This window comes from Perna viridis, chromosome 2, assembly GCF_037379345.1.
Source record: "Perna viridis isolate PV_CMFRI_1.1 ecotype Kerala chromosome 2, ASM3737934v1, whole genome shotgun sequence".
NCBI classification, from domain to species: Eukaryota; Metazoa; Mollusca; class Bivalvia; order Mytilida; family Mytilidae; genus Perna; species Perna viridis.
Genome location: NC_142446.1, coordinates 26,385,554 through 26,412,577, shown reverse-complemented (window position 1 = coordinate 26,412,577; position 27,024 = coordinate 26,385,554). Strand labels below are relative to the sequence as shown.

The window sequence follows — 27,024 nt, the reverse complement described above, 5'->3', positions numbered from 1 at the left end:
TACAATTTCAATTTACATTTTTTCGTTGATATAAGCGATCTGAATAATGACCCAGATGTGAGCGGCCATCTTAAATAATTGGCATAACTTTGGAAGGTTTATTAGGTATTTTCTGCTCTTGTCGCTTCGATTTTGTCCTGTAATTTTATTAGACTGTTTAATTTTACCCTCGTCCATTTTATTGGGTTTAGTATTTTCTCAGAAATTAATTGGTATTTGAACTTTCGAGTTGGAATTTCTCACCTGGTTCCACTTCCGTAACTTGTTGATGTTATTGTGAAACATTTCAGCTTACCTATTGTTATTTCATTCACTCTGATTTTAGTTAGGAAATTTCAGTATCAAGTAATAAAATCACTGTCATTGAATATTAGAACAATAATTCTTCTGTATATATAATCGAAGACCGAAGTCTTCAAAGTCGTTAATTGTCTAATATTCTCTGCCACTGTAACTAGCTTACTTTCAACATCCGAAATGGCATGACTGCAATATGCTTTAAAATCGGCTGACTTCTGCCAGAATCTTGGTTCCATATGATTACTCGTTCGTTACTGTGATGACGAGTGTTTTCAATTGTAACAATTGGTTACCAGGAACCAGATAAAAAAACTGGCAATGGCTGTATATAGATATCGGGGCCTTGATAATTTATATGACCTATATAGTCAATTGTAACAAGCTCCTGTGTTTGAAGCAGGAACTGATTAATCTTCCATTAATTCAATGCTAGTCGATCATTTCATTTTTAAATGTAAACTTCCTGTTCTTATACAAACAAAAAACACACAGACTTGTGTATGATATTTTTTAAAAGAGGTATATTTCAGTGATCTTAAGCATATGATATTGACCAGGGAACCAGATTAAACTACTGGCAATAAATATTTATAGCAATTGGGGTCCTGCTAATGTATATGACCTATATAACTTTGCAACGAGCCCCTGTGCCTTAATCGGTAACTGGGACATGTTCAAAGCTAATTGATCATTTCGTGTAAACTTCCATTTCTCATGCAAGCAAGAAACACGTGTATGATATTTGAAAGGTACATTTTTATCTTGTATTAAGCTAGAACTATGATGCTATGTCGGTAAACACTGTACAGATCTGCAGCATAATGTAGTTACATCTTCACTACTTTCTTGCTGGTTTTAGTAGAGTAACTTTTATATGATCTCTGCACTTTAGAGGTTAAAATCTTACTTTTTGTAAGACTCTTTCCTCAAGAGAAAGTTTCTTAATTTCCACAAAAAGGCACATTAGAGGTACATAACTCGACGGGGTGTCCTTGCAGTTAACTTTCCCGCTAAATACAATAGTGTTACAGTGAAAGGTTTTTATATTTGATACGTCGAAGGAATGTTAATATATGGTACTTTCATATGCTTAGTTCAATAAATCTATGAAACTGTTGATAGTTTGCTTTTTACACCCCACAAACTGTTTTGTATGGCGCTGTCATCGTCATCGTCCATAGGCACTTGGTTTTCATGCAGTAACTTAGGTTGGTATTAAGTTTGGGGATTATAGCCTTCACTGTTTTAGAATTAAGGGCCAAAAGGAACCTGAAACAATCATTTCAAAGAATTCAACTATAGAACTCCAGTAGAAGCATAGGAATGTTTATGATATTGTTTCACAATATTCTATACCACAATTTTCAGACTTTGATTGATTTTGGGGATAAAAACTTTAACTTTTAAGAAATTAGTACCAAAAAGGGTGCCATAAACATGCATTTTCCTGATGTCCAGACAATGACTTGTTTATTTTTGGTCTGATTTAAAAAAAATATATATATATGAATTGATTACTTCGAAAATTATGCCGATACCTTCAATAAGATTTCAGGTATCTCATCCAGTTTCTGAGTTTTTAGAGGTCAAAGGGGCCACACCCCAAAATATCTACTTTTTAATTTTTGGTCTGATTTGGATTTTCCTTTTATTGAACAGACCCCATTTCTGTTAAATACTCTATATATATTCAACTTAATTCTTCCAAAAAGTTCAGTAGTCCAGCTCAAAATCAGGTAGCCATGGGATACTGGGCAATTGCTTATTTTTACCCCTGCAATCTTACGGGTTTCACACTACAACTCTGTAGAGGTTACACCAATTTTCATGAAACTTTAGGAATTAGTTAATTACTATTGATGTAAGCTCCTTAAAAAATTCTTATTTTTTGTGTTTGAGTAATTATTAAGATATGCTTTTTAATTTTTGTATATATATATTTTGTGTCAAATAGATTATCATAGTCAAATAAGAGCTTTTTGAAGTTTGAATTTTTGTCCATATTTGCCCTATCTGTTCAGGGTTTGATCCATGTGGGTGCATCTAATTGCTTCAATTGCAACAAAAAATTATAGGATAATTAATTTGAGAGGGTGAATAACCAAAATATGAACATGAGTGCTGAAAAACGCCTAGTTTAAATGAGTGTGCGGAAGTTGTTCCGCATAAGAGTTAAATCCTCAAGCATTCTTGGCATGAGTGATCATATTTTGGTTATTCATGATAACCAATTGATTATCCTATTTATTATATAGATTTTGTTCATAATTTATTGATATTTTCAACACAAATTTTGAATTCTATGATTGGCGGATTGATATCAAAGTTGGGACGTTTTGGCGGGAGAAAGCATGAGAGTGAAATTACCAAATTAATTTCACAGTGTGAATTATCAAAATTTTTTACCCTGGGAACCTTTGATAAAACACTGCTATCTAAATAATAAAATAGATTATCTGCAGTGACTATACCATTGGTGATTAAAAAAGCAGTTGCATGCTATTGTCATAATCAGTAAACCAGAGATCAATGGGGATATGACCTGAATCGTTACAGAATTTAATAGGGGATGTAATGGGCCTTAAATAAGTGTTTTTGAATGCATGTATTATGTTTCACACCTCAAAAGGAAGTTTTCAATTGATACTGAGGGTAATACTGTTAAAGAAAAGGGTCTAAAAATGGCCAGAAATCATTTTTATAAAACTAAACTGTTATGAAAAGAAGAATGTCCCAGCAGTATGCTCTCAAAGGTAAACATATATATTAAAGGAATCCCTGAGAAAACTATGATTTAACTAACCGATAATAATTAATCACAATTGTATGAAAATGTAACAATACTTGAATAATGTAATTTACCGCTAAAGTCCATTAATGGTGCTGTCAAAAAAAGAGAATGGTGAATGTTTCAAGGCTAGGGTCTTTGGTACATATAAAGTCAGAATAATTACAAGCACAGACTGATGCTATGAATCACTGTAGCTCTACATTCCACAAAAAACTTCAGTACAGCTCAATATAATGCTCCATACTTCAAGGCCTACTGTGACTTTCAAAATTGGTTACTAATGTCAACCCTTAAAAACATCAGATTCTCAAGATGCCGGAAACCTTGTAACACAATTTGGAATCAAAGTTCACAACATAAACTACTTAGGTTAAGTATATGTGTAAGGATCTTTGATATTGTGTCACCAGGTTTCATTCCCAAGTCAGATTTGGATTTATTTTTAGTGTAATTACTATATCCATAAAGGAATGAATGGTCGAAAGGGACTAAAAACTTTTTTCTTGTTTTTGATCAGTAATTTGATTAAAAGTGGATAGATCTCAAAGCAGTAGTTGCACTAGATCCCATACCTTTACCACAAAAGGGAGGTTTGACAAATGCAAGGATTTTGTCATAAAGCCTTTACCTTTTAAAATTGTAATGGCTGTAAAGACTGCTAAAATTCTATGTATATTTCCATTCTGACCAAAACTTTTATCTCAATCTAAATTAAGAGCTGTATCAAAGTTGGAATAATAAAATCCATAGTTGTCCCAACAGATCAGAGTCTCTGCAGTCATATCAAGCTACACTCTGTAAAAGCATTGTATTTACATGTACAATCAGGATGTTCATTGTATGATGCTTTTCTTTACATGTATACATATTTGTACTTTATTTTTCAGTGCATAAGATCGAGATCAATTTCGCTAAGAGTAAAGAGAAGAAAAGATTACAATTCTGTTAATGGTAAGAACATCTGCGTACTTGATAAAAGTATAATAGTTCACAGAGCTCCTCCTGGAATTTTCAAAGGGGCCTTTAGGCCAGTGGTTTAGGGGCCACCCAGGCCTCTTGTTGAGGTCCAGGGGTGAATTTCTTGTAGAGAGTCTGTTTGACAGTGAAGAAGCATTTTCCTCAAATGACTTGTAGGGTTGTGACTTGAGAGGTTAAGAAATTACTGGTAACATTTTCCTGGTTTCTTGGCAAAAAAAAAAACACTTGAGTAAGAGTATGTAGATCACTATTAAAAGTTTTATACCACAAAGGAAGGTTTTTTTTATTGATTTAATAAAAGGTTTGGTCCTAATGTTTTAAGAATTAGAGACCAAAAAGGAGTATACTTGGTATAAATTTCTAATTTCTAGTCTACTAACCAAATGTGTCAAAAATATAACTACAATGCTAATTCAGAGCTGTAACAGGTTTGAATGTTTTGTCTGTACTTGTCCCAACTGTACTTGGATTGACCTCAGTGGTTGTATCTTGCTAGCCCATGCTTAGCCTATTATTTCATCATAGGAACAAATATACTTGGTCTTTTTACATGTAAATATTTTCTTAAAGGCTTCATGTGTAGTAGGCATATGACCTTTATAAATACATGCTATTGCCTAGCCTTCCTTGTATGCATAAGGGACATACATGTATAAGTTAGTTTTCCATCCTTCTGTCAAGTAATATTTTTTTACCTCATAACTTAAATTTGCCATAAATGAAAACAAGTTATAGGCAACACCAAGTTTTATCATTGTATAACTATGTTTTGATTAAAAAAAATAAAAATAGTTTATCTACATTGAAAAAAACTTGCCTTTCGTTGATGTTTAAAATGGGAATGGGTCTATTTAACGTATGGTTATAGCCCATCTGATTGTAAAAAGCTACAGGAATAATCCCACGTGGGATTTTTTTGACATCGTGAATCTTACTGTGTACAATGTACATGTATATCATTCTGGAATTTTGATTTTGATTTGTCATATTCAAGGTCTACCTTAAACTTTGATTATGTAAATAAGTTGAATTTCTGGGGGTTTTTGGTATACTGATTTTATTTAACAGTATATTTAGATTTTCAGTTCTGACTATGTTTTGATTGGTCCACAAAAATTTCTACAGGGTCACTGGAGTAAAGCTGGTGACAGTAATCACAAAGCTTTGTTTCTGTAAGTCACATAAATGTCTTGTGGCATGTTAGATCATCTAATGGATATTCTTATTGATCATACATTTTACACCTATGCTTTATGCTTTTAATACTATAGAAGAATCACCAACATTTCTCAAATTTCTTTTGTTCATACCTAGAAGTTGCAGTCATTGGCTTTACCCAAGTGAAGGATGCAAAATTAAACTTTACTTGATTTCAATTATAATTGAATTCTTTAAGCTCTTTGATATGCTGAATCTTGAGTCACCGAACATTGAACCATGAGATGATGATTCCAAATTTAAGGTCAATATTATAGAAGATTTGCCAACAGATTACTTTTGTCTGATGTGATATTACACATTTACTTTGTAACTTCTAAAGATAACATTATGAATAACAAGTTAGTCCACTAAAATGTTTAGAGTAAATCCACTGTTATAACTTTTAGGCATTTTACTTTTCATAAATCATGTTAGGTAAATGATAAACATAACCAGACCATATTTGTACCTTCCTTTCCTTCCTGCTGACAAAGCTTAGTGGGTTTATAGGAATTCCACTTCCATGCAAAACAAATTGTTGTAGAATATTTTTTTCCTAACAAGGGCTATTATAATTGATTATGCAAAGCTTTACAGTATAATCCATTAGAAAGAACATTAAGGGGATTTTTTTTTAACTTGTGATCTTGCTGAACCACTTCCAGATTAAATGGCCGCCCCTTTATGTAGTACTAAGATCTTTATATTGTAAGTGCATAATCTATGTGTATATTGATCAAAAGTGGTAATAATAAACCTGAGAATGTGTACCTTAAAATCACATATGTAATTTACTACGAAAGAGTATAAATATTGTTTACATGTGTGAGTACTTTGCCTCCATGCTGTCAGTTAGCTGAAAAGGTAAACATTTTTGGTATCATTTAGTGAAGTATATTTTTTGAAAAAAACTGCTACAACCATCATTCTGTCAGTATAATGATTTTGAAAGGCTTATTTTCCTAGCTTATGCAACTTTTTTACCTGTGTTTGTCATTATATAACAGTTTTTTCCAGAACAGATTTGTCAGCTTCTATTGGAGGGAATACTTACATGTAGATATTTGTAATATAGCCTTTGCATGATAATGGTACCATGTCTCCTGGATTATTTACTTCCTGCTTTCCAATTGACATAGTAGTTTTTTGGTGGTGCATAATGGAAATTTCTGTAACAGATTTTTCAGATTCTATTGGAAGGATTGCTTAGATATTTAATATATTGCTTTTGCGTAATGACTAGCACTGTTATTTCACTATCGGGTTTTTGCCTAGTTCCTTCCTGTTTACCAATCAACTTTGTAATTTTTTATATGATTGCAAAAAAAACTTGTGATCAGAATGGTACAGCCCTGTCTTCTGTGTAGTCTGTCATCCGTAGACACTTGGTTTTCATATGAAAATCTGAATATTAGTTGGTTGATCTTTGTAAAAATTTATATCAAGGTTCCAAACCATTATAAGAAATTTGGTATTGATTTTAGGGGTTATGGCCCAACCATATAAGAATTAGGGGCCAAAAACATTCATTTCAGAGAATTCAACTATACAACTCTGGTAAAAGGATATTGTTTGTTTATATTGTATACCAGAAAGATCAGAATGGTTTTGATTTGAGGGGTGACGAACATTTTAGAAATTCAGGGCCAAAGGGGGTGATGGCCAGAATAGACAAAAACTTGAATAGTAATGAATTGATCTCTGAGGTTGTATTACAAGGTGCCATTCCACCAAAGGAAAGCTAGGATTGATTTCAGGGGTTATGAATTTTTTAATCTTTTTGGAATTAGGGACAAAAAGGGGCCTGCAACAAGCATTTTCGTATGTCCAGACAATAACTTGAGTAAATGTGAATGGATCTCTTTGAAATTATATTACAAGGTGCTATATCACAAAAGGAACACTAGGATTGATTTTAGGGGATGTGACTTGACCCTAGTAAGGATAAGGGACTTCAAAGGAACCAGAAACAAGTATTTTTTCTGATTTCTGAATAATAACTTCAGCTAAAGAAAATGGATCACATTGAAAATGTACCACAAGGTGCCATACACCCAAAGGAAGATTGGAATTGATTTTGGGAGGTATTGACTTGAACCATTGAGAAATAAGGGACCAAGAAATGACCACTTGGATTCTGGTCAAATTCTTTTCCTGTGTATAATATCAAATCATAATCAAAATCCAAAGCTATATCAAGTTTGAATGGTGTGTACATACTTGCCCCAACTGTTCAGGGCTTTTACCTCAGCTGTTGTATCAAGCCCTACCCTGCAAAGCATTTTATTTTTACTAGATTTTCCAAAGGAACAAATTTGTTATTAGTTGGGGATATACGGTGGAGGGGCGGGAAGGCAGGCGGCTCCTAATTCAATAACTTGAAAAGTACTAAACCAATTGCTCTCAAACTTACATATGATGTTTGGGATGGTAAACAAGGGTCAAGTTTGATTTTCACAATTATCTTTTTATACCCCCGTAAAGGAATATAATTACTGTCGAAGGACTCCTAAGGGATATAATCCAAATTAAGGATTTTACAAATGTACATGTTAAAACCTCATAAGCACAGTTCCTCCTAATCCATTCAAGGGGTTTTGATAAAATTTTACAGGAAGGTAAGGTGTCATATGTAGATATGCATGAAGGAATATAATTACTGTCAGAGAACTCTTAAGGGTTTCCAAGTGATGGCCTTTTTTGTTTGGGAAGTGGAGACTTTGAACTTTAAAACAAACTTAAATTTACTTACAGGTTTTAGAAGAAATTGCATCTCAATAGAAAATACTTTATAATGTTACAAATAGTTTATCTACATGTAAGACAGTTTCTGTATCAAAAATCACCATTCGAGGCATGTTACACAGATGTTATCATTTAGTCAACATTTGTTTAGCCAAAATACAGGGGCAAACATTAGTGCAGGGAAATCCAGTTTGCTGTCTCTTTTAAAGATATTTTAAATATGAAGAGGCCATTTGTTAACAAACCATATAAATTTCTTTTATGTGAAGGGGCCATTTTCTGTTAGAAGGGGCAAATTGCCCATGGCCCCTTGCCTTCCCAACCCCTGCTCACTTAATTCTTTTATAACTGGTATCTGATGTTTAAAATGTTCCATGCTATCATTGTTAGAAATCATTCTGGTGAATTAAGATAGTAAATAAAAGTATCACAAAGAAATTTTCTCCTTTCTATGAATGTAGCTGTTAACTTGATACTGCTCTTTCATAACATAAATTTGTTCTGGGAAAATGAATTAACTGGGAGTTGTTTTTGTTCACTTATCATTAAAAAGTAGATAAAAATACCATTACTGTGTTGTAAGTCAAGTGATATTTGTCATTGTACAGTAAAAAAAAAAAAACTAGAAAGGTGAAAGTGTACACTTTACACATGTCTTACCTACACAGTGCATTATCTTAATTGGCATAAGATAATATTAATTATGTTTATAAGGGGAGGAAAACTTGTGTGGATGATAAGTTACAGGGCTTTTGAGATTTTTTAAATATACAAGATTGTATATACCAGTATTGGATTTGCTATGTATTTCACACTTGCCGGAAAGCTTGGTGAGTCATTCATTCTGTGTTTTATATCATGAATGTCTCTTTAAATTTTATGTTTCTTCTCCCAGGGTTCTTGTTTCACAGCACATTATGTGAATATGTTGATTTTATTGACTTCACTATGACTGTCTAGAGTTTGAACAGGGTATATGTTTAACTGATTGTATTTGAAAATGCTCATCCTTTATCTCATAGTGCCATATCAGTATGTAAAAAAATTTGGGTTGGTTTTCTTTTGGCATTAACTATCAGATTAAGAATTAGTCAAGTGAGCAGCTGTGTGCTTGATATTATCTTTATTGATAAACTATAATTTTAGCCCTGATATAAATACATAGAAAATGTTATGACATCACTTGTGAATTATGAAGGATTACAAGGCTTGAGACATGTTTTATGACAGGTAGTAGGTCACGAGAACAATGCTGTTTGTGTTTTATAAAAGGGATGAATAATATGATAGGGATGATGGCATACAATTGTATTGTATGTTGAGATAGGGGATGCATGGTTTACTGAGTTTTTAAGCTTCCATGTACATTTGTATTGGTAAAATCTTTGTGTCTGCTAGACAGTATTAAGAGATATATGTACATATATTTCCAATAAAACTGTGCTAATATTACACATTTAACTAGAACCAATGTATTTGCCGTATATGTTAATGCCAGGTCTCGGATCTATTCATATTATTTATTGTATCACCCCTTTGGTATCATCCAACATCCTGCATTGTGCAGGACTTAAAATCACTGCACAAAAATAATGTTATGGAAAACTAAGTCAAACCTTATCTCATATTGATATCCAGTTGTAAATGGCATGAAAAGAAAAGTGGTCCATGAAAGGAAAAGGTGGTCATCATTTGATTTTGGTCAGTGTATAAGATGTGGCCTCAGGCAAGGTAGATACATTTGCTGGATTAATTAGGTACATGTTTATTGTTGTTTTAAATTCTGGTTGGTTATGATTTTAGTACATAGGTTGACTGATTTACACCATTATGGTTTTACAATAATTGATCAATTCTTCCTGGTGTCAAAGTAGTAACAATACATCTGTTTTATTAGCTGGTTATTGAACTTAGGCAATAAAGATAACCCTCAGGACATATAAGATTGAACAGTGAGTAGACCCAGGCCTTTCTGTAGGAATGCTTCATATTCTTGCACAGGTTATTTCGTATAACCTGTTAAAAAAAATTATAATCTAATTTCTAGTGAATTCTAGGCTAAAGAATGAATTGGTTTTCAAAGTCTAAATGATATGCTGTCATCCTCATCATCTGTAGACACTTCATGAGTATAAGTGTACAGATCTATGAAATTATACCTGAAGGTGCCATACCACAAAAGGAAGCCTTGGATTGATTTTAGGGGTATTATTGAGGAATAAGGGGTCACTGTGATTCTGATGTCAAATTCTGTTCCTGTATCAAACATTTAGTAGCAATAAAAATTCGGAGTTGCTTCAATTTTGAATGGTTCATCTATGCTTGCCTCAACTGTTCAGGTTCCCGTGCAGGTCTGGGTGTTAAAAGAATAGGCCTGCAGCAGTGCTAAGCTTGTCGTAAAAGGCGACTAAATAGTGCTCAGAACCCTAGCTGGGGGCTAGGGCGCTCTGCCCACAGAGCAACTGGGATGTGTGCCCCAGGTGGTGGAATGAGGTACTCCTGGTGTGTTACATGCTGGGGTTGTCAGGCTATAATACGGAAAACCTGACCGCAAACCATAGTGGTGCACTGTGTTGGGAAAAATGCCACATTCCTCGCATGTTTAAGAACCCTACTGTGGTATTCTCAGGGAGTAGGAACCATAGGGCTCTGCCACAGGAGGCTAAATTGCCCGACCCTACCCATCTCTCCCTATTTCCAGTGGCTATTAAAATTTGTCCACCCCATCGTCCTTGTGTCCCATCCCTGTTTCATTTCATCATCATTTCATGTTCATTTTATCATCAATTTCATGTTCATCATCTGAATATAGCTGAAATATTGCTGCTCAGACGTTACACAAACGACTGTTCAGGATTCAACCTCTGGTGTTGTATTAAGCTGGGCCCTGCATTTTGTTAATTATTTGAATGATGGACTGCAGATCATTTGATGTTAATGATGTCTCTGTAATGATGTCTCCGTACCACTAAGAATCTGAAGGCTTCTTAATAAATCAAATTGAATTACTGATATTTATTTTTGGCTTTCAGTTCATTTCTGTATGTTCTTAAACTCTTTGTATCAATTAATTGTTGACAATAATTAGAACTAAAAAATGTTTGATTCACACCAAAATAGAGGACATACTGTACTGATAAATTTAACCAGTGTTGTATATGATTGATGTGAAGATATAATTTAAATATAGAATCTACAACAATAGCTTGTTGATTATGGTAATTTTATTGTCATTAAGCTTAAGTTTTAGATGCTGTTTCCCATAATTTTTCAGACCTAATAGTTTAGTTGTCATTTGGCATCTCTGTCATGGCGGAAATTCTAGCTATCATCTATGACATTAGTATTTGTTATGAGAACAACATTAGAGTCTTATAATGACAGTTTTCGACCAAAGAGATTTTATAGACAATATGATACAATCGCACAGTGACCAATGGCCCATTTCTATTTCTGCAAATCATGTCCGAGAACTCGAATCTCTCTAGAGATGAGAAATATTTTTCTGACACTAGTCTAGAAAAGTGAAAATTGATTAAAATTAGAGAAATTAACTTCTAACTGCATGCATATTGTATCTTTCATTTTTATATTTTCAGATCAATCAAAGATTAAGGAAGCTTATGTAATAGCAGTTGAAGATGAAGCCCAGAAAAGATTGGAGAAACTCTCCTCTCTTCATAAAGTTCAGCCAGTTGATATGACTAAACTTGCCTTTGAATCTAGCCCTAATTTATCTTTCGATTCTGGAAATAGTATTGAATTGACACCAATTAATCAAACAACTGTCACTGTACAAACACATACTACTAATATAGATAGTGAAAATGTGGAAATAGCCAAATCAAATAAAATGGAGGCCACAAGGAAACCTAAAGTTGAAAAGCGAAAAAAGAATGCAAGTAATCACAATTCTGACTCTGATTCACCTATGATAGGATCTGTAGTCAGTATGCAACAAAGTCAAGAAAACATAAGCAATACAAATGAAAGTTTTAGTGATTCAATGCAGGACTCCTTTGACCAAGATGATGGTACTATGCATAGGGAGATGGCAATTGACTGCCCAGAAAGTTTCATGGCCACTGTTAAAATTCCGCCCAAATATCCCCCATCATATCAGAATTCATCAGAATCATTATCAAAATCTCCACATTCTTCACCATCAAAAAGTGCACATCAAAATGAGGACAAAATGGTTGAGTCAGTGATTATTTCAAATGGAAGACAAAATCATCCACTTACTCCAGAACAGATGGATCGACTGCATAAACACCAAGAAGAATTACGCAAAAGAAGAGAGGAGGAAAGTAGATTAGCAAGAGAGGAAGAATTTCTACGCACATCATTACGAGGTTCGAAAAAACTTCAAGCTTTAAAGGAAAAGAGACAGTTAGAACCTCAAGGTGTGATAAACACTGCTTTTGACAATGAGGATTTTGATAATCTTGATGATGGGTTTAGTAGTGTTCATGGTCCATTGGAAAGAGAAAGATATATGAAGAAAAATATTGGTAAGATTTTAAGGTTTTATATTTAAATGCGCCTGTAATTTAAGAAATATATATACAATATAGGTACATTGTCGAAAATTAAAGATATGTGATGAGGCAACAGTACAGGTAGGAAATACGAGGCTCTGCTGAGCTATTACCCCTGTTCCAAGCGAAATACACATATCTTCAATAATTTTCAACAATGTACCTATATTGTTTTTATCCTGTTATATTAATAGTTTTGTGCATTTGTACATTTTTAAAATAAAATTTTAAAATGCATATCCCCTGAGGAGCCACGATCATTAAACCCGAAAAAAAAATTAATACGCATGGCGCATGACTCGGTAAACATTGAAATTCAATCCGTACCATATAATCCATCAAAGCTGTTTGAAGAAAATAAGTAATGTATCAAAATTTATTTAATTCCAAGAGACAAATAAGTAAAATGAACAATAAATACAAATATACAAATATTTTGAATGTTGTAAAGTCGATTTTAAGAACATTAAAGTTTTGAATTTCGTGAGGAAGGTGGAAGCTGACTTGTTTCTGTTTGGTATATGGCAGTAGAGTTCAGGGGTGAAATTTATGCACTAGTTTCTTTGGGATTTGAAATATTTGTTTGAGATTTTTGAAGAACAGGAGGCAGTTGTATGGGCAGATCTATAATGTAGTGTTCCTCTGATTCATTATCTTGGGGTTTATGCAGTAATAAATCCAAGACCATAACAAGTTCCTGGTCATTTGTCTCTTCAATCAAGAGTTTTATCATATTGTAATGCTTCAATTTCTTTAAGTGGGGACCAGGTTATGTGAAATTGTGACGGACACTCTGGCTCCGAGTCTGACATGACTGAAATGACAGGGGAAGTCGTCTGCAAACTGATAATGAATCAAATCTGAACGAGATTTGGGATTGGCCATATATATGATGGTGAAAAAAATACAAACAAAATCATTATTTCGTTTACATAAAATCTTTTATTTCATTCAGGTGAAAACGAAACAAAACAGCAAAAAAAAGATTAACCGGATACGCAATCGCAATTTGTTTATATCATATCTATGGTGGCGGCCATGATTAATTTACGCATACCAGAAAAAAGTAGTTCTGCCGATCACATAAGTGGGAGGAGCCAGAAAGTCGATAACCTGCCAATGGACGGATACAGCAAAAAAATAACCGTATACCTTTATTCGTTTAACAAATAACCTCATTGCAGGATAAATATTATGAACATGTTAGAATCAAGCATACATTCAACACAAAAGCTACCTTATTAAATTTTAAAATTGATTTGGACTGCTGCTGTTGATATTAGCAGGAAATAAACCTTTGAGTTTAGCGATCATATTTCGACCACAAGTAGATGTATGCAAACGTGACTCAACATGTTTATTTCATTATTTTTATGTTTCACTTTTTTAACAGGTTTAGAAGATCTTTTCTCCACTCTCCAACACATAAAAACCCAACTCAACACTTCTGAGGATAAAAGCCAAGTGTCTATCCTCCAACATTTGTTCAATAACCCTCAGTTTCGTAAGGCTGTACAAATCCACAACAAAATAATCCAGGTGACATCTAGATCCACAGTGTATTCATCAGAATGTAGTAATGCATTACAGACATCTAATGAAGTGATGACAGTGCTACAACATACACCATCTCCTTATGCCAGTGATCTAACTGAGATCCTTGCTACATCTGGGTTCAAAGTGAGATTTTATTTAGTGAAAAGTGATTGGTTATTAATTTTAGACCTTGTAAAGAACCAGCTTCATATGGTCTGATTTAAATTTTGATCTTAACTACAACATGAAGCTTCTGATCAGCATTTACTTTACAACTACTTTGGAAATCAATAGCTTGATCTTAAGAAAGTTTCAATAAATTAGAATACACTTACACAATTCATGTACAGATTAGCTTTTATAATTGTATCTAGATAGGTGGTATCATACCTACATCCTTTTACAAATGTATAACTTGAATTAAACAAATAGATAAGTTTTCTTTTTTACAAGGAAAAATGAGTCATATTAAAAGTATTAGGCAATGAATAAAGAATTCTCAGATTATATAATATACATTAATTTCTGTTATAGAATTTGATGCGAGCTCATGATGGTGTAGCTGACCATCAGTCAAAGCCTTCCAATCTTGGTGATGAAGATTTCATTGAAGATCCAATATCAAACTATGGAGAAGACACTATAAAAATTATTCACCTGGAGAAAACAAATGAACCACTGGTTAGTCAAACTATGAGTAGAGTACTTTGTTATATCTCGCTTCCCTCTGAATCATCCCCTCATCCCATACAGTTAAGTCTGCAATCTTACCGATCAAAATGATTTTTATATGACCCCCAAAAAAAATTTGGTCTTATAATGGTATCACTCAGTCGTCATAAATGGCACACATTAACTGTCATTTATTTACGATAACTTATCTGATCTTTTTGAATTTTTAACACATTGTGACATTTGTTCTAGGGACATGGCAGAGGGCTCTATTGTTATTGGAAGTTTTTGCCCCACCCCTTTAAAAACTTTGGGGCTAAAAGGGAGAAAATGGGTGTTATCAATAGATATGCTGCACTCCACAAAGCTCTTTATTCCATATTCTATTCACTGCAGCTTTATATTCATGCAAGTTATTTATTATTACTTCAAAATTTTATTGTGGTATTAAAGTATGTATAAAACAAAGCAGAAATGAATCTATGTTCCTTTTTGTATACCGTCAACCCGTATAGGCAGAATTTTAAAGGGTCTTATAAATTCATGTCTAACAGAAAAAACCTTTAAATGATCCCAGTGTCTATTTATCAATCTGTATCAAATGTATGAAAATAGGTTTGTCATTTTACATGCAAGAGCCAATTGCTGACAAGGAAAAAAATAAACTAGGAAGTATATCAAATAGAATCTAAATCTCTCTCATGTCTTACATTGCTGTAGCTAGTGTTTTATCATTTATGTTGGGAATTTACATGATCTAAAATATGAACTATTCTATTTATCGTTCTTTTATTTAGGGTGCAACTGTAAGAAATGAAGGTGATGCTGTTGTCATTGGTAGAATTGTTAAGGGAGGAACAGCAGAAAGAAGTGGTTTGTAACTTATATTACTGTAATATAGGCTATGCCTATAATGGACAGAGCTTATGTTTTTTTGTATGGTGCACCACCATGTTGCTATGGGTGAAGTCTCATTCGGTAAGGAGAATGTGTGAGACTTTCTTCCAAGAAAGCTTAATTTATTTCTACACAGCCAATAATTTCCAAATTATTATTAAATAAGCATAAAATTGTATCCATCAACATATTAAAAAACAAAACAGCACCTCATAGTTTGCTCTTACATTCTACATATATAGGACATTGCTGACACTCCATCCATATGGGATTTTTTATGTCTAAGTTCAATTTTATATTTTTTTTGCTCAAGGTAACTTAATATAAAATAAACCCTACAACATTTCAAAACTAGTATAACATAACTACATATGCAGATATGTATTTTGTTTGCCCTCATAGAACTCTGGAGCTAATTTCAAAATTATGAATATGAACACATACATGTACTTCATGATACAGAGAGGTTGGAATTTGATAGAATGGTAAATCTGGTGTTTAAGCCTTGGGTCAATTATGTACTTTTTTTTCTAAGGTTTACTACATGAAGGGGATGAGATTTTGGAGGTGAATGGTATTGACATGAAAGGCAAAAATATAAATGATGTATCAGAGATGTTGGTAAGTTCAAATATATGTATAGATAAAATATAAATGTGAATTTCTTAGATTTTCTTAAGTAAGTTTACATGCTAATACTACATCTATTTAAATACAATATATAGTGCTCCATAAGCCTATCTGTCTGGCTGATTTATTTCTTGTATCTAAATTGTATATAGTTTGTCAAAGTTGGGTTGCACTTTAATAACCTATTCATTTATTCATTCATATAGTGCACGAACATTTTTTGACAAACTATTTTTAATAACAAGGCCTGTAAAGCTCTTTATTAAAATATACAATGACTATCCAAAGGTTCTTTTGTCTTTCTTTGCAGTTAAAGGGCAAATTTGGTGATCATTATGATTTAGGCTTAATATGTCTCCTTTCAAATTGAAATGTATTATCTTAAATCAAGGTGCCATGTTGATGTTTATTATTTTCAGTAAAATTTGTACTATAAATATTACAGGCGGGTATGTCGGGTACCATCACCTTTATGATTATACCAAGTGTTGACTTCAAACCTAAAATCAGTACAGATGAAGTGGTAGGTAACATGTTTTAGAAATCTTTCTATATTTTTGTCTTATAATTATTGTCTTGATTTGTGAAACAAACACCACTTACATGTTTGGTCTAAGAAACAACTGTATATCCAAAGATCTTTACTCAAGAAATTAAAAGTAGCAATTCCTACTTGGGTAATTTTGTTTCACATGGTTCTAAAGTCATGTACCTTTAGAATTAAGTATAGTAATGGATGAATTAAAGGTTAATTATGTCTCCACCCACTTTGGTGGGATGAGATATTTTTTTTGTCCTTACTTTATGTCTGTCACACTTTTGTAACCACAACTCCTTGGGAACTACTGCACCAAATTTCATGTAACTTTGAAGGTAGTAAGGACATGATATGTAGTTCTGCATATTATCACCAGGAATTATAATCCACTGAATTTGGTGATGCTAACAAACTTTAATTTATAACATTTTTCAGTTATTTTCTAGTAAGGTAAGCATGCTGGAGAATACTGGAAATCATATAACAAACATGGTTTTATAATTTACAAGACAAGTTAGGTGTTATATGTGAAATGAATAACTGCTTTTGATTCTGTTCTAACATGTTGTAGGATTTTTTGTATTCTAATGCCAGGTAAAAACTTCATTTGAAATTGATTCTTGACTTCAATGTATTACTTCTTCAAGATTGTAGGATATAAACACTAATTTTAATTATCATGTGGCCAAATATTGACACCTGACAGTATCAACAAATTCACTAAACAAGCTATTTTCCATTGACAAGATATTTTTTTGTTAAAAAGTATTTTAATGAATTTGAGATCAAGTTAACATTATGAAAACATGATACTAACAGAAATCCCTACCACCATCTTAAGTTGTGTCTTTTATGAAAAATAAGGAGATGTATTATATTGAATGACCAAAGGAAAAAAAATCTACTGATTACTTATCAAGTATATTGCTGATAATTTATTCCCATTTTCAACAGTTAAAGACCTTTTTAGAAAAACTAAATAAAAAGAAACTCAAATTAAGACAAAACTAATACAAGATTTGTATGTAACCATCAGAAAGTTGAAAAATTTGATAACATTTAGTTTAATATGCTAATTAAAGGAGTTATTGACAATACATAAAAAATGTGCACAGAAGCCACCTTGTAGTGAATTTTAATGAATTCAGAGATAAATCTTAAGGGCAATATGTAATATAATGGATTACTATGGTTCTACGGTATTAGTCTGTTAACCCCTTTAAGGACAGTTCTAATTCTTTTTTAAAGAATTATTTTGTAGTACAAATAGCAGTTTATATGAATAGTGTATTCCTTTAAGAAGTTAACCTGATATGCTCTTCCCAAATGACTAATCAACACATTTGTGCTTCCATTCATCTATCACTGAATGATGATGTATTTTATTTATTTAAAGTGTAATTAAATATAACCATAACTATGTTGTGTGCTGTATGATGATGTGGTATATTATAGGTGAATGTAAAGGCCTTGTTTAACTATGATCCTGAGGAAGACATATATATTCCATGCAGAGAATTAGGTATATCGTTCATGAAGGGGGACATATTACGTGTAATGAATCGAGAAGATCTAAGCTGGTGGCAGGCTTACAGAGAAGGAGATGACCATGAACTGGCAGGATTAATTCCCAGTTGTAGTTTCCTGGAACAGTGAGTGTAATGAGTATTAAGACATAATTAGTGTCTACTGTTAAGTCCTGTATATTTAACAATTATGGCTTGATTGTGATAGAATATAGAATATTGATAACCAGAATAAAAAATGTGAAAAAATGGGATATCCTTAGTATTGCAAAATTTAAAAATGCAGTAATTAAAGTACCCAATTTTAACACAACAGTATATGGTATGTAGGCTAATTCTGTGCTTACCGGTGTTTGTTTTTTAAAAAGTCTATTTTGGAAGGTTGGTAGGCCTTTAGGTTTCTTAGGTTTTACTGCCTGTATAATTGTGAAGCTGTCCCTTAATTTTTTCAGCACCCCACTGCTTTGGTCTGAAAATAGGCAGATTCAGCATTAGTCATCGTACTTTGTGTGAGGTATTTTGCCTGTCAACCTCCTGTTTTCTGTTCCATATTTTTGTCTCTATTCACCACATTAAACTGAGCAATAGGAAGTATTTTGAAGTTATGTATGCAGCTTTTAATTGGGTTGTACAGTTTGTAACCTGTTTGGTTTGGTCACCCATTGACTTCCTTTCTAATGTTACCTTTTTTTTTGCTTTTTTGAAGTATTTGCTTTCAACTCTGCAACATCTAAAGGGAATAATTTTAAAGCTGATTGGTTGTACCATGTATACCCACCCTCCCCCCCCCCCAAAAAAAAAAAGAAAAAAACACCAAAAAAAACTTCTGTTAGATTTTTATTTTTTTCAAGGTTGTTATAAATTGGGTTTCATCCCATATTTCAATTTAGGAAGATTTATTATATTATGTGTAAGCACATGTTTCATGTCCTTTAAATAGTCACATTCCTTCTATTTGTATTATGTACGGTATCCTTTTACAATAAATCTTTCTTTTGTAACAGTTTATAGACTAGTGAGAGTTCTTTCAGTTATTCTGTTTTTTTTTTTCTAGTTTTATCATTGTGATTATTTTTCATTGGATTTCACATGTTTTTTCCTTTTTGTAACTCATAATCATTGACATTAGTAGTTTCACATAGTGTAATATATATTTTAATAAAAAGCACTCAAGTTACAATAGCACACAGATTTACATTATATGAACAACAGTTACAAATAACCACTTTCACTGAGCACATTTCCATTACATTGTCATTTAGAACATTTACACACTATTTGTGTTGTCACTGTAGAGTCTGTCAATAATGGCTGTTACTATCACTTGTTTCTGTTGTGCTGTCATAGGGTCAAAGTCAACGTCAGGATAACATGTGGCATAGTTTATAACAGACTGCATTGCAATGTCTTTGCTAAGGTACACTGTCTTAGTAGTATTGATAATGTCACCAGTAGCTGTATGGACTGCAGTTTTATCACCAGTCAGTTTGTTCTGTAGGAAGCGATACCACCCTAGCTCTGTGTTGAAGGCACGACAAGTCCAGTTGTCTGGGTTGTTGAGAAGCGGATAGTTGTAATGCCAGTTGTGTATTGCCGGTCTAGCCATTGTTGTCTGTCTGGGAAGACTGTAGGATGAATATGACCTCTGTTTTGTTGATTTCTTTGTCTTTTGTGTACGACTAATTGGTTGGATAGGACTGCCAGCTTTGTGTTTACTTGGTTGAGTCTTGAACTTATTGAAGAGGTCTGGTACTGTTTTGATGGATCTGAGTTTTGACTTCTTAGGTTGTGGTGTTTTTGGTTCAGACTTGACTGCAGTTGATAATACTTCTGAATTAGTCATTAACCCAAGCATTTTCTCCGCTGATCTTGGTTCTGTTTTTATGGTTGTTGTTGAGTCATGAGCATCTGGTGTGTAGAGTAGCATAATAGAATGACCTTTTGGTAAGTCTTTGATGTACAGTGTGAGTTTGAGCCCCTCAGGCAAGGAGTCCAAGTAGGCCTTGAAAGTAGCAGGTAAAGTGCTGAAGTATGCCATCTGTAAATGAATAATTGATGTTATAATGCTTTCAGTTTCTTTTATTGTGATAAAAGTCATTGTATTGAAATATTATTGGTTACTTAATTTTATTAATATCTTGTTTACTTAATAGTCATCTTTTAATTGGACAAAGTTCATATGAGTTTTCAAGATTCTTTTTTATTGGATAGTGAAAATTGTTTGTTTTAATTACATATAGCTTTTGTTGTTGTAAATGTTCAAAAGAAAAATACGGTTATGCTTTTTGATTTTTGTTAGTGAGAATTTTACTTATGAAAACAGAGTAATATAGTTCAGAAGGTGTAACAGAGTTTAACAAAACAATTAATCATATTGATAATTGAGTAGTATGGCCTCAATAATCAGTGTCCTTTAAGTTCTGTTTTAATAGCTTGTGTTTGTTAAGAATACAATGGATTAAAGAAGTTACAGCTTGGGTTTAATGTTTGTTTGTAAATAAATTACTGATTATCTTTTCCTGGACACAAATTTTACTTTAAAAAATAATAATAATAAACTTAATTTTTAAAATTTCACATAAAATACTACAAACAAATATATGGGGAAAATAAAGCAATATCCAACCATTTGTTTGACTTGTGAGACACTGGAAAAAAAACATTTTAAAATGCAGGTTGGTTTGTTTTGGTTTTTTTTTACGATAAGAAAAAATGATAAAGATTTGTATTATTTATATGTATGCAATAAATACATGTACTCAATTTTCAGTGAAAAAAAAAATTTTTTCCACACTATTTTCTTCAATACTAGTGATTTTATTATTTACAAATAAGAAAGATACAGATGATGCATTTTTTCATCATATTACAGGATATCAGTACATGATAAAATATTGAACTACCTTTATCTTTTCTGGATTTTAAATGAGTATTAGATGTATAAAGATGTTCCCTTTGATATCAAAATACCTATTTTGAAATCAATAAAGTTATTTAAATAATGTACTGTTAGAAAAGAAAGGATGAAACAGGGAAGAGTTGATATAAAATTTCACATAAACTGGGCCAATTAACACATTCATACTTTAATGAAAAAATGCATGGTAGAAATAATGCTGTAGTAATTGGGGTTTCTACATGTACTAGACCAAATGTCAATTAGGATTTAAAGATTTTGATAAATCATATAGAATGAGGTAACACTTAATAATACTGAAATTTGAAATATTCTGTATACCCTGACATGTTTATTGACAGTTAACACCTTAATTGTACTCTTTATACATTCTGGTAATATTTCAATTCCTACAGTAAACTTAAGTAGGTAAATTTAATTTACCCTTTGTAACCATGCCTTGCTTAGATGTTGGTATTGATTATTACCAAAAAAATGAAGACTTAAATTTTGTAAATTACTGAACAATTGATACCATGTTACCCTTAGTATCATAGAACACTTTCGGAAAAATATGTTTTATTAATCTTATATTTGTATACCACTGATTTTATACTTCATTTGCCATATTTGTACACAGAGATAGAATTTTTAAAATGATTTTTTAAGACGAGAGGCCTACAAGAGAACACTGAATAATGATGGTAAAGACAATACTAGGAAGGGAAGATCATGCTCATGTGGAAGAAAAGATAAGAGAAAAAAGAAGAAACAAATGTATAAAGATGGCATGGATGGTAAGAGTAGGACTCAAAATGTATAGAACAATTTTTATCCAAACTTTTATATACAAACATTTTATCCTACATTTTAGCATGTTGAACTCAGCAATTTTTTTTTTTTTTTTTTTTTGTCACTGTATGTCATGGTTAGAACATGTACATACTTTGTGCATAATTATTACTATTCCATTCTTGTGACATGTTATGTAAAATAGCTATCAAACATGAGTGACCTAGACGATGCATACCAGCAGTCACCAGGGAATATCACACATTTTTTTCTCAATTTGTTACCATAAAAATATGATAACTGTGACTTCTATAACAACCACTAAAAATTCAACATGGAAGATTTAACATCAAGAAGAGAAATGTCTAAAATGCCATATTAAATCTTACAGCAACAACTAAATTTTATATGCTAATCTTGTGCTTTGTGTTGTGGCTTAACCGTAAATTAGCACATCATAATTTTGGGTTTTCTGAACCAATATTGCTTGTACTTTGCACAAAGTTTACTTGTACATGTATATTAAAGCTGTGCATCTTTTATCATTGACTAAATGAGAAGTGTTAGACATGAAATTTTACTTACTGAAGCCATTTTTTTTTCAGCAGCATATGCTGTATAATATGTTTGTACTACATGTTTGCATTCTGATTTCTGAATTATTATGCTTTAGTGATGATTTCTGAGGAATTATCTACTAATGGAAATATTTGGAGAAAAAAAATTTATTTGTTTTTTAAAACTTGTTAATTCAGATTCTGATGAAGTCTTGACTTATGAAGAAGTATCATTGTACTACCCTCAAGCAAACCGTAAACGTCCTATTGTACTGATTGGTCCTGCTCATGTTGGTCGCCACGAATTACGGCAACGTTTAATGGAATCTGATTATGATAGATTTGCTGCAGCAATTCCACGTAAGTCCTTATTCAAGTTTTTGTTCGATTTAGGCATGTTTTTTAAACAGTTTTCTTTACCTAGAATTCTTATTTAATTTGATAAATATAACACAGATGTAGATATTAAGAATTTACTGTACAAGTGCATGATAGGAAAATCTCAGACACCCAAAGGTAAGAATTATAATCTTTTTTAATGAGGCTCTGCCGAGGTACAGAAATATTTTATCTACCCAAGGGTATCTTGAGATTTCCCTATTTGCATGAGAAAAGCTTTTGTTTGATTCTGTTTCTCACGTTTGAGTTCCATTTAAATGTATGAATTGAAATGACCTACATTTAACAGCTGATCATGACATATCAATGTGGCCAGTACTACGCTACCAGGTTTAAATGTAGGTCGCTTCAAAACAGTCACTGGATATAAACAAACTGCAAGAAATATTCAATGACCAGTTATTCTTGATAAAAAAAATGTTTAAAGAATATTCAAACACATATTGGTAACATATGATGGTTCACTAACTATTTAATGGTGCCAATTAATTTGTGGAAGAGCATATGCTCTGTCTGAACCAGTGGATAAAATAAGGAAATCTTGCACAACTAAAATAGGAATTTTCTTGCCCCTATAGTGAAAAACAGTTATATTTGTTGACCAATTATACAACAGCAAAACGTGTGTAGTTGTATAGTAGGATGTAGTAGTGGCAGCAACTGTTGGTATAGATTGATAGTTGGGGTTATTGCCCTCACTGTTAAGAAATTAAGGGTAAAAATATGTACATTATAAACCTTGTATAGATTTTGAGTTTCAGTTTTTAACTTGTTCAAAATAAGGCTCACATTTCAAACTTCTTTGAATAATTAATTTTCTTTGATGTTCTGAATCTTAGGGTTTATTTAAATTTTGATTATTTTTTTTTTTTTTCTTTTTGTGCTGGATTTTAAATCTGTCCATGGCCCAAAATTGTACTATGTTTGATTTCATAAAAAAAATGAGTTCTTAGTATTCTCTGATACATTGAACCTAACCTAAAATCATTATAACTAGAAAAATCAAGTAAAAAGTCTATGAATTGAATTTGCAGACACCAGTAGGGCAAGGAAAGAAACAGAAGTGCCAGACAGAGATTATCATTTTGTCACAGCACCAGAATTCAAACTGGACATTGAAAACAATAAGTTTATTGAACATGGAGAGTTTGAGAAAAATTTGTATGGAACCAGTCTGAATGCAGTAAGACAGGTCATTAACCAAGGCAAAATCTGTGTGTTAAATCTACATCCAGAGGTAAGTATTGTCTCTCAGAATGTAGGAAAAATAGATGAAGTTTGTGTTAAATAAACATGTCGTAAGTGTCCCACTTTTTTTTGGTGACATAAACTAAGGTAATGAATTAGTAAAAAGTAAAAAAAAAAAAAAGATTGCCATGATATAATAAGGAGTGCTTAAAAACTTGTTGAACTATTAACAGGTGCATGGAATTTATTTCTACAACTTAAACCGCCCTGTACAGGTCCTGGGTGTCAAAAGAATAGGCCTGCAGCAGCGCTAAGCTTGTCGTAAAAGGGGACTAAATAGTGCTCAGGAACATACCCAGGGGCTAGGCGCTCTGCCCACAGAGCAACTGGGATGTGTGCCCCAGGTGGTTGAAGGGGTACCCCTGGCATGTTGCATGCTGGGGTTGTCAGGCTATAATATGGCAAACCTGACCGCAAACCATAGTGATACACCGTGTTTGGAAAGTTGCCATGTTCCTCGCACGTTGAAGAACACTGCTGTGGTATTCGATAGGAGTAGGAACCTTTGCACTCTGCCACAGGAGCCTAAATTGCCCGACCCTACTCATCCCTCCCTTTTGTTTTGTGGCAATCAAAATTTGTTGACACTATCATCCTTGAGTCCCATCCCATTTTTCATTTCATGTTCATTTTATCATCCATTTCATGTTCATCTTCTGAATATAGCTGAAATATTGCTGCTTGGACGTTAAACCCCAACAAACAAACAAAGCAACTTAAACCTACAGGCTTTCTCTACATAAGTTACAAAGAATACCTTATAATGATGTCAAGCGGTCTCCATCGTCCATAGACACTGCATGTCTGGACAATGACTTGAGTATAACAAAGCTGATTTTCTTTCGCTTTTTTCAAATCTGGATTTTACCATTATTATTTTTTTTAATATATATTTACTTCGGATTTTGCCAATTTTCGCTTAGTTTATTGAATTCATAAAATCAGGTCTGGTATAAGTGTTCAGATCTTTATCCACAAAAAGGAATCTTAGAATTAAGGATAGTGGATATGACTTGGAAAGTTTAAGGAACTAGGGGCAAAAAGCAAGCATTTTCATGATTTGATAAATTGAGAATGGATCTCTCTGAAATTGAATCACAAGGTGTCATACCACAAAAGAAAGGTTGGGAATGATTTTGAGGGTTGTAACTCAAACCATTAATGATTTAGGGGGCAGAAACAAGCTTTTTCATGATGCATAGACAATAACTTGACCACAAGTGAATCTCTTTGAAATCATACCTTTGGTTGCCATACCACCAAAGGAAAGCTTGGATTGAATTTTGGGGGTATCACTTGACTGTTATTAGGGGCCAGAAGCAGGCATTTTCATTATGGAAGGGAAAATAACTTGACTGAAGGGAATGCATCTCTTTGAAATTGTAGCACAAGGTGCCATACCACAAAAGAATCGCTGGGATTGATTTTGGGGGGTATGACTGATAAGGAATGAATGACCAAAATGGGGAAAAAAAGCATTTTTTTCTGATGTACAGATAATAACTTAGTGAAAGTGAATAGCCCTTTTTGAAACAAAGATTCTATGCCCTTTAAGGAAGGTTGGAATCAATTTTTGGGGGTTTTGCTTATGGAGGATTGAGGGGCCTAATAGGGGCCATTGCAATTCTGATCAAAATCTTTTGCTGTGTCAAAAATTAAATTGCAATCAAAATTTTGAGCTATATCAAGCTTGAATGCTGTGTCCATACTTGTCCAAACTGTTCAGGGTTATCTTCTTCATTCATATCAAGCTGGGCCCTACAAAGCATTTTATTGTTTTTATTAATATTGATTGTGTGTATTACATAAACATACCTAGAAATCAAATTTAATTTGTAAATATGTTGATTTCTCAAATACTGGAAAGAAATCATTGCTGATGTCAGCTGAGAGAATAAAATTTAAAAAGTATTTCAAATTGATATGCAATTATAAAATGTGTTACTCTTAGACAATTTGACACCCAACTATATAACCATCAGTGTTATTGTCCATCTCTCAGTTTGCCAGCATGTCCTTTGCTTTTATCAAATCTTAATGAGCATAAGCTTAAGTCTTTTTTCCTAATCAGAATTTTCCCTTTTGAAGTTATGGGGGTATTTCAATATATATATATTTTTTTCTTTTCTTTGTATACTGGTTGTACATGTATTTTGGCTCCAATAGTTTAGGACCAAAAGATTGCCAGACATAAGTAGTTTTTGTTTTAATCCGGTTTGTTGCTAAGTGTTTATCAGCAGAGATCATTTTACAAGAATAACAAGAAAGCGGAAATTGGCAAAGTCAGAAGTAAATAAATTGTAAAAATAAAGAATAGTTACTGTAAAATCAGGATTATAAAACAGAAATCTGCAAAAAAAGCAGATTAAAATCATCCCAGTATTATACTGTTTGTTTAAGTACTTTTACCAGCAGTTGAATGCTAAGTACCTAAATGTGAACTACAATTATACACTTGTTTATCAATTCTGCATTTTTTTGCTTGAATTTCATTGATCTTTTTTTTTGATTTCAGTCTTTAAGAATGTTGAAAGAGTCAGATCTTAAGCCATATATTGTTTTTGTTTATCCACCAAATATGGAAAAGCTGCGTCAAATCCAACAACATCTGACCAATAGCATAAAAGTAAAGGTAAATACATTGATGAAAAATGATAGAAATAAAACTCTTGAATTATTACACTAAAATGAATTAGAGAATGATGGTGAAAATGTCATTAACAGATGTGGTAAAGCATTACATGCCTGTGACCTTTTTTTTTTTTTTTTGGTTTTTTA

General features: G+C 32.6%; 1 protein-coding gene across 2 annotated transcripts in view; it reads left to right on the top strand.

Moving 5' to 3' along the window:
- Positions 1-27,024, top strand: part of LOC148624260 (protein PALS1-like) — a 40,093-nt gene that overhangs the window by 9,097 nt on the left and 3,972 nt on the right. Inside the window, exons 1-13 of one of the 2 annotated variants that reach the window (XM_088566880.1) lie at positions 37-105; positions 3,979-4,042; positions 11,614-12,528; positions 13,949-14,235; positions 14,626-14,772; positions 15,561-15,636; positions 16,196-16,281; positions 16,736-16,813; positions 18,284-18,480; positions 21,920-22,047; positions 22,798-22,959; positions 24,033-24,235; positions 26,762-26,878. In XM_088566880.1, coding sequence (XP_088423006.1) covers positions 11,715-12,528; positions 13,949-14,235; positions 14,626-14,772; positions 15,561-15,636; positions 16,196-16,281; positions 16,736-16,813; positions 18,284-18,480; positions 21,920-22,047; positions 22,798-22,959; positions 24,033-24,235; positions 26,762-26,878 — 2,295 coding nt within the window. In that variant the 5' untranslated portion in view covers positions 37-105; positions 3,979-4,042; positions 11,614-11,714. Of the gene's footprint in view, positions 1-36; positions 106-3,978; positions 4,043-11,613; positions 12,529-13,948; positions 14,236-14,625; positions 14,773-15,560; positions 15,637-16,195; positions 16,282-16,735; positions 16,814-18,283; positions 18,481-21,919; positions 22,048-22,797; positions 22,960-24,032; positions 24,236-26,761; positions 26,879-27,024 lie in introns of those variants that run through there. The other variant, XM_088566881.1, reaches the window with a different exon arrangement.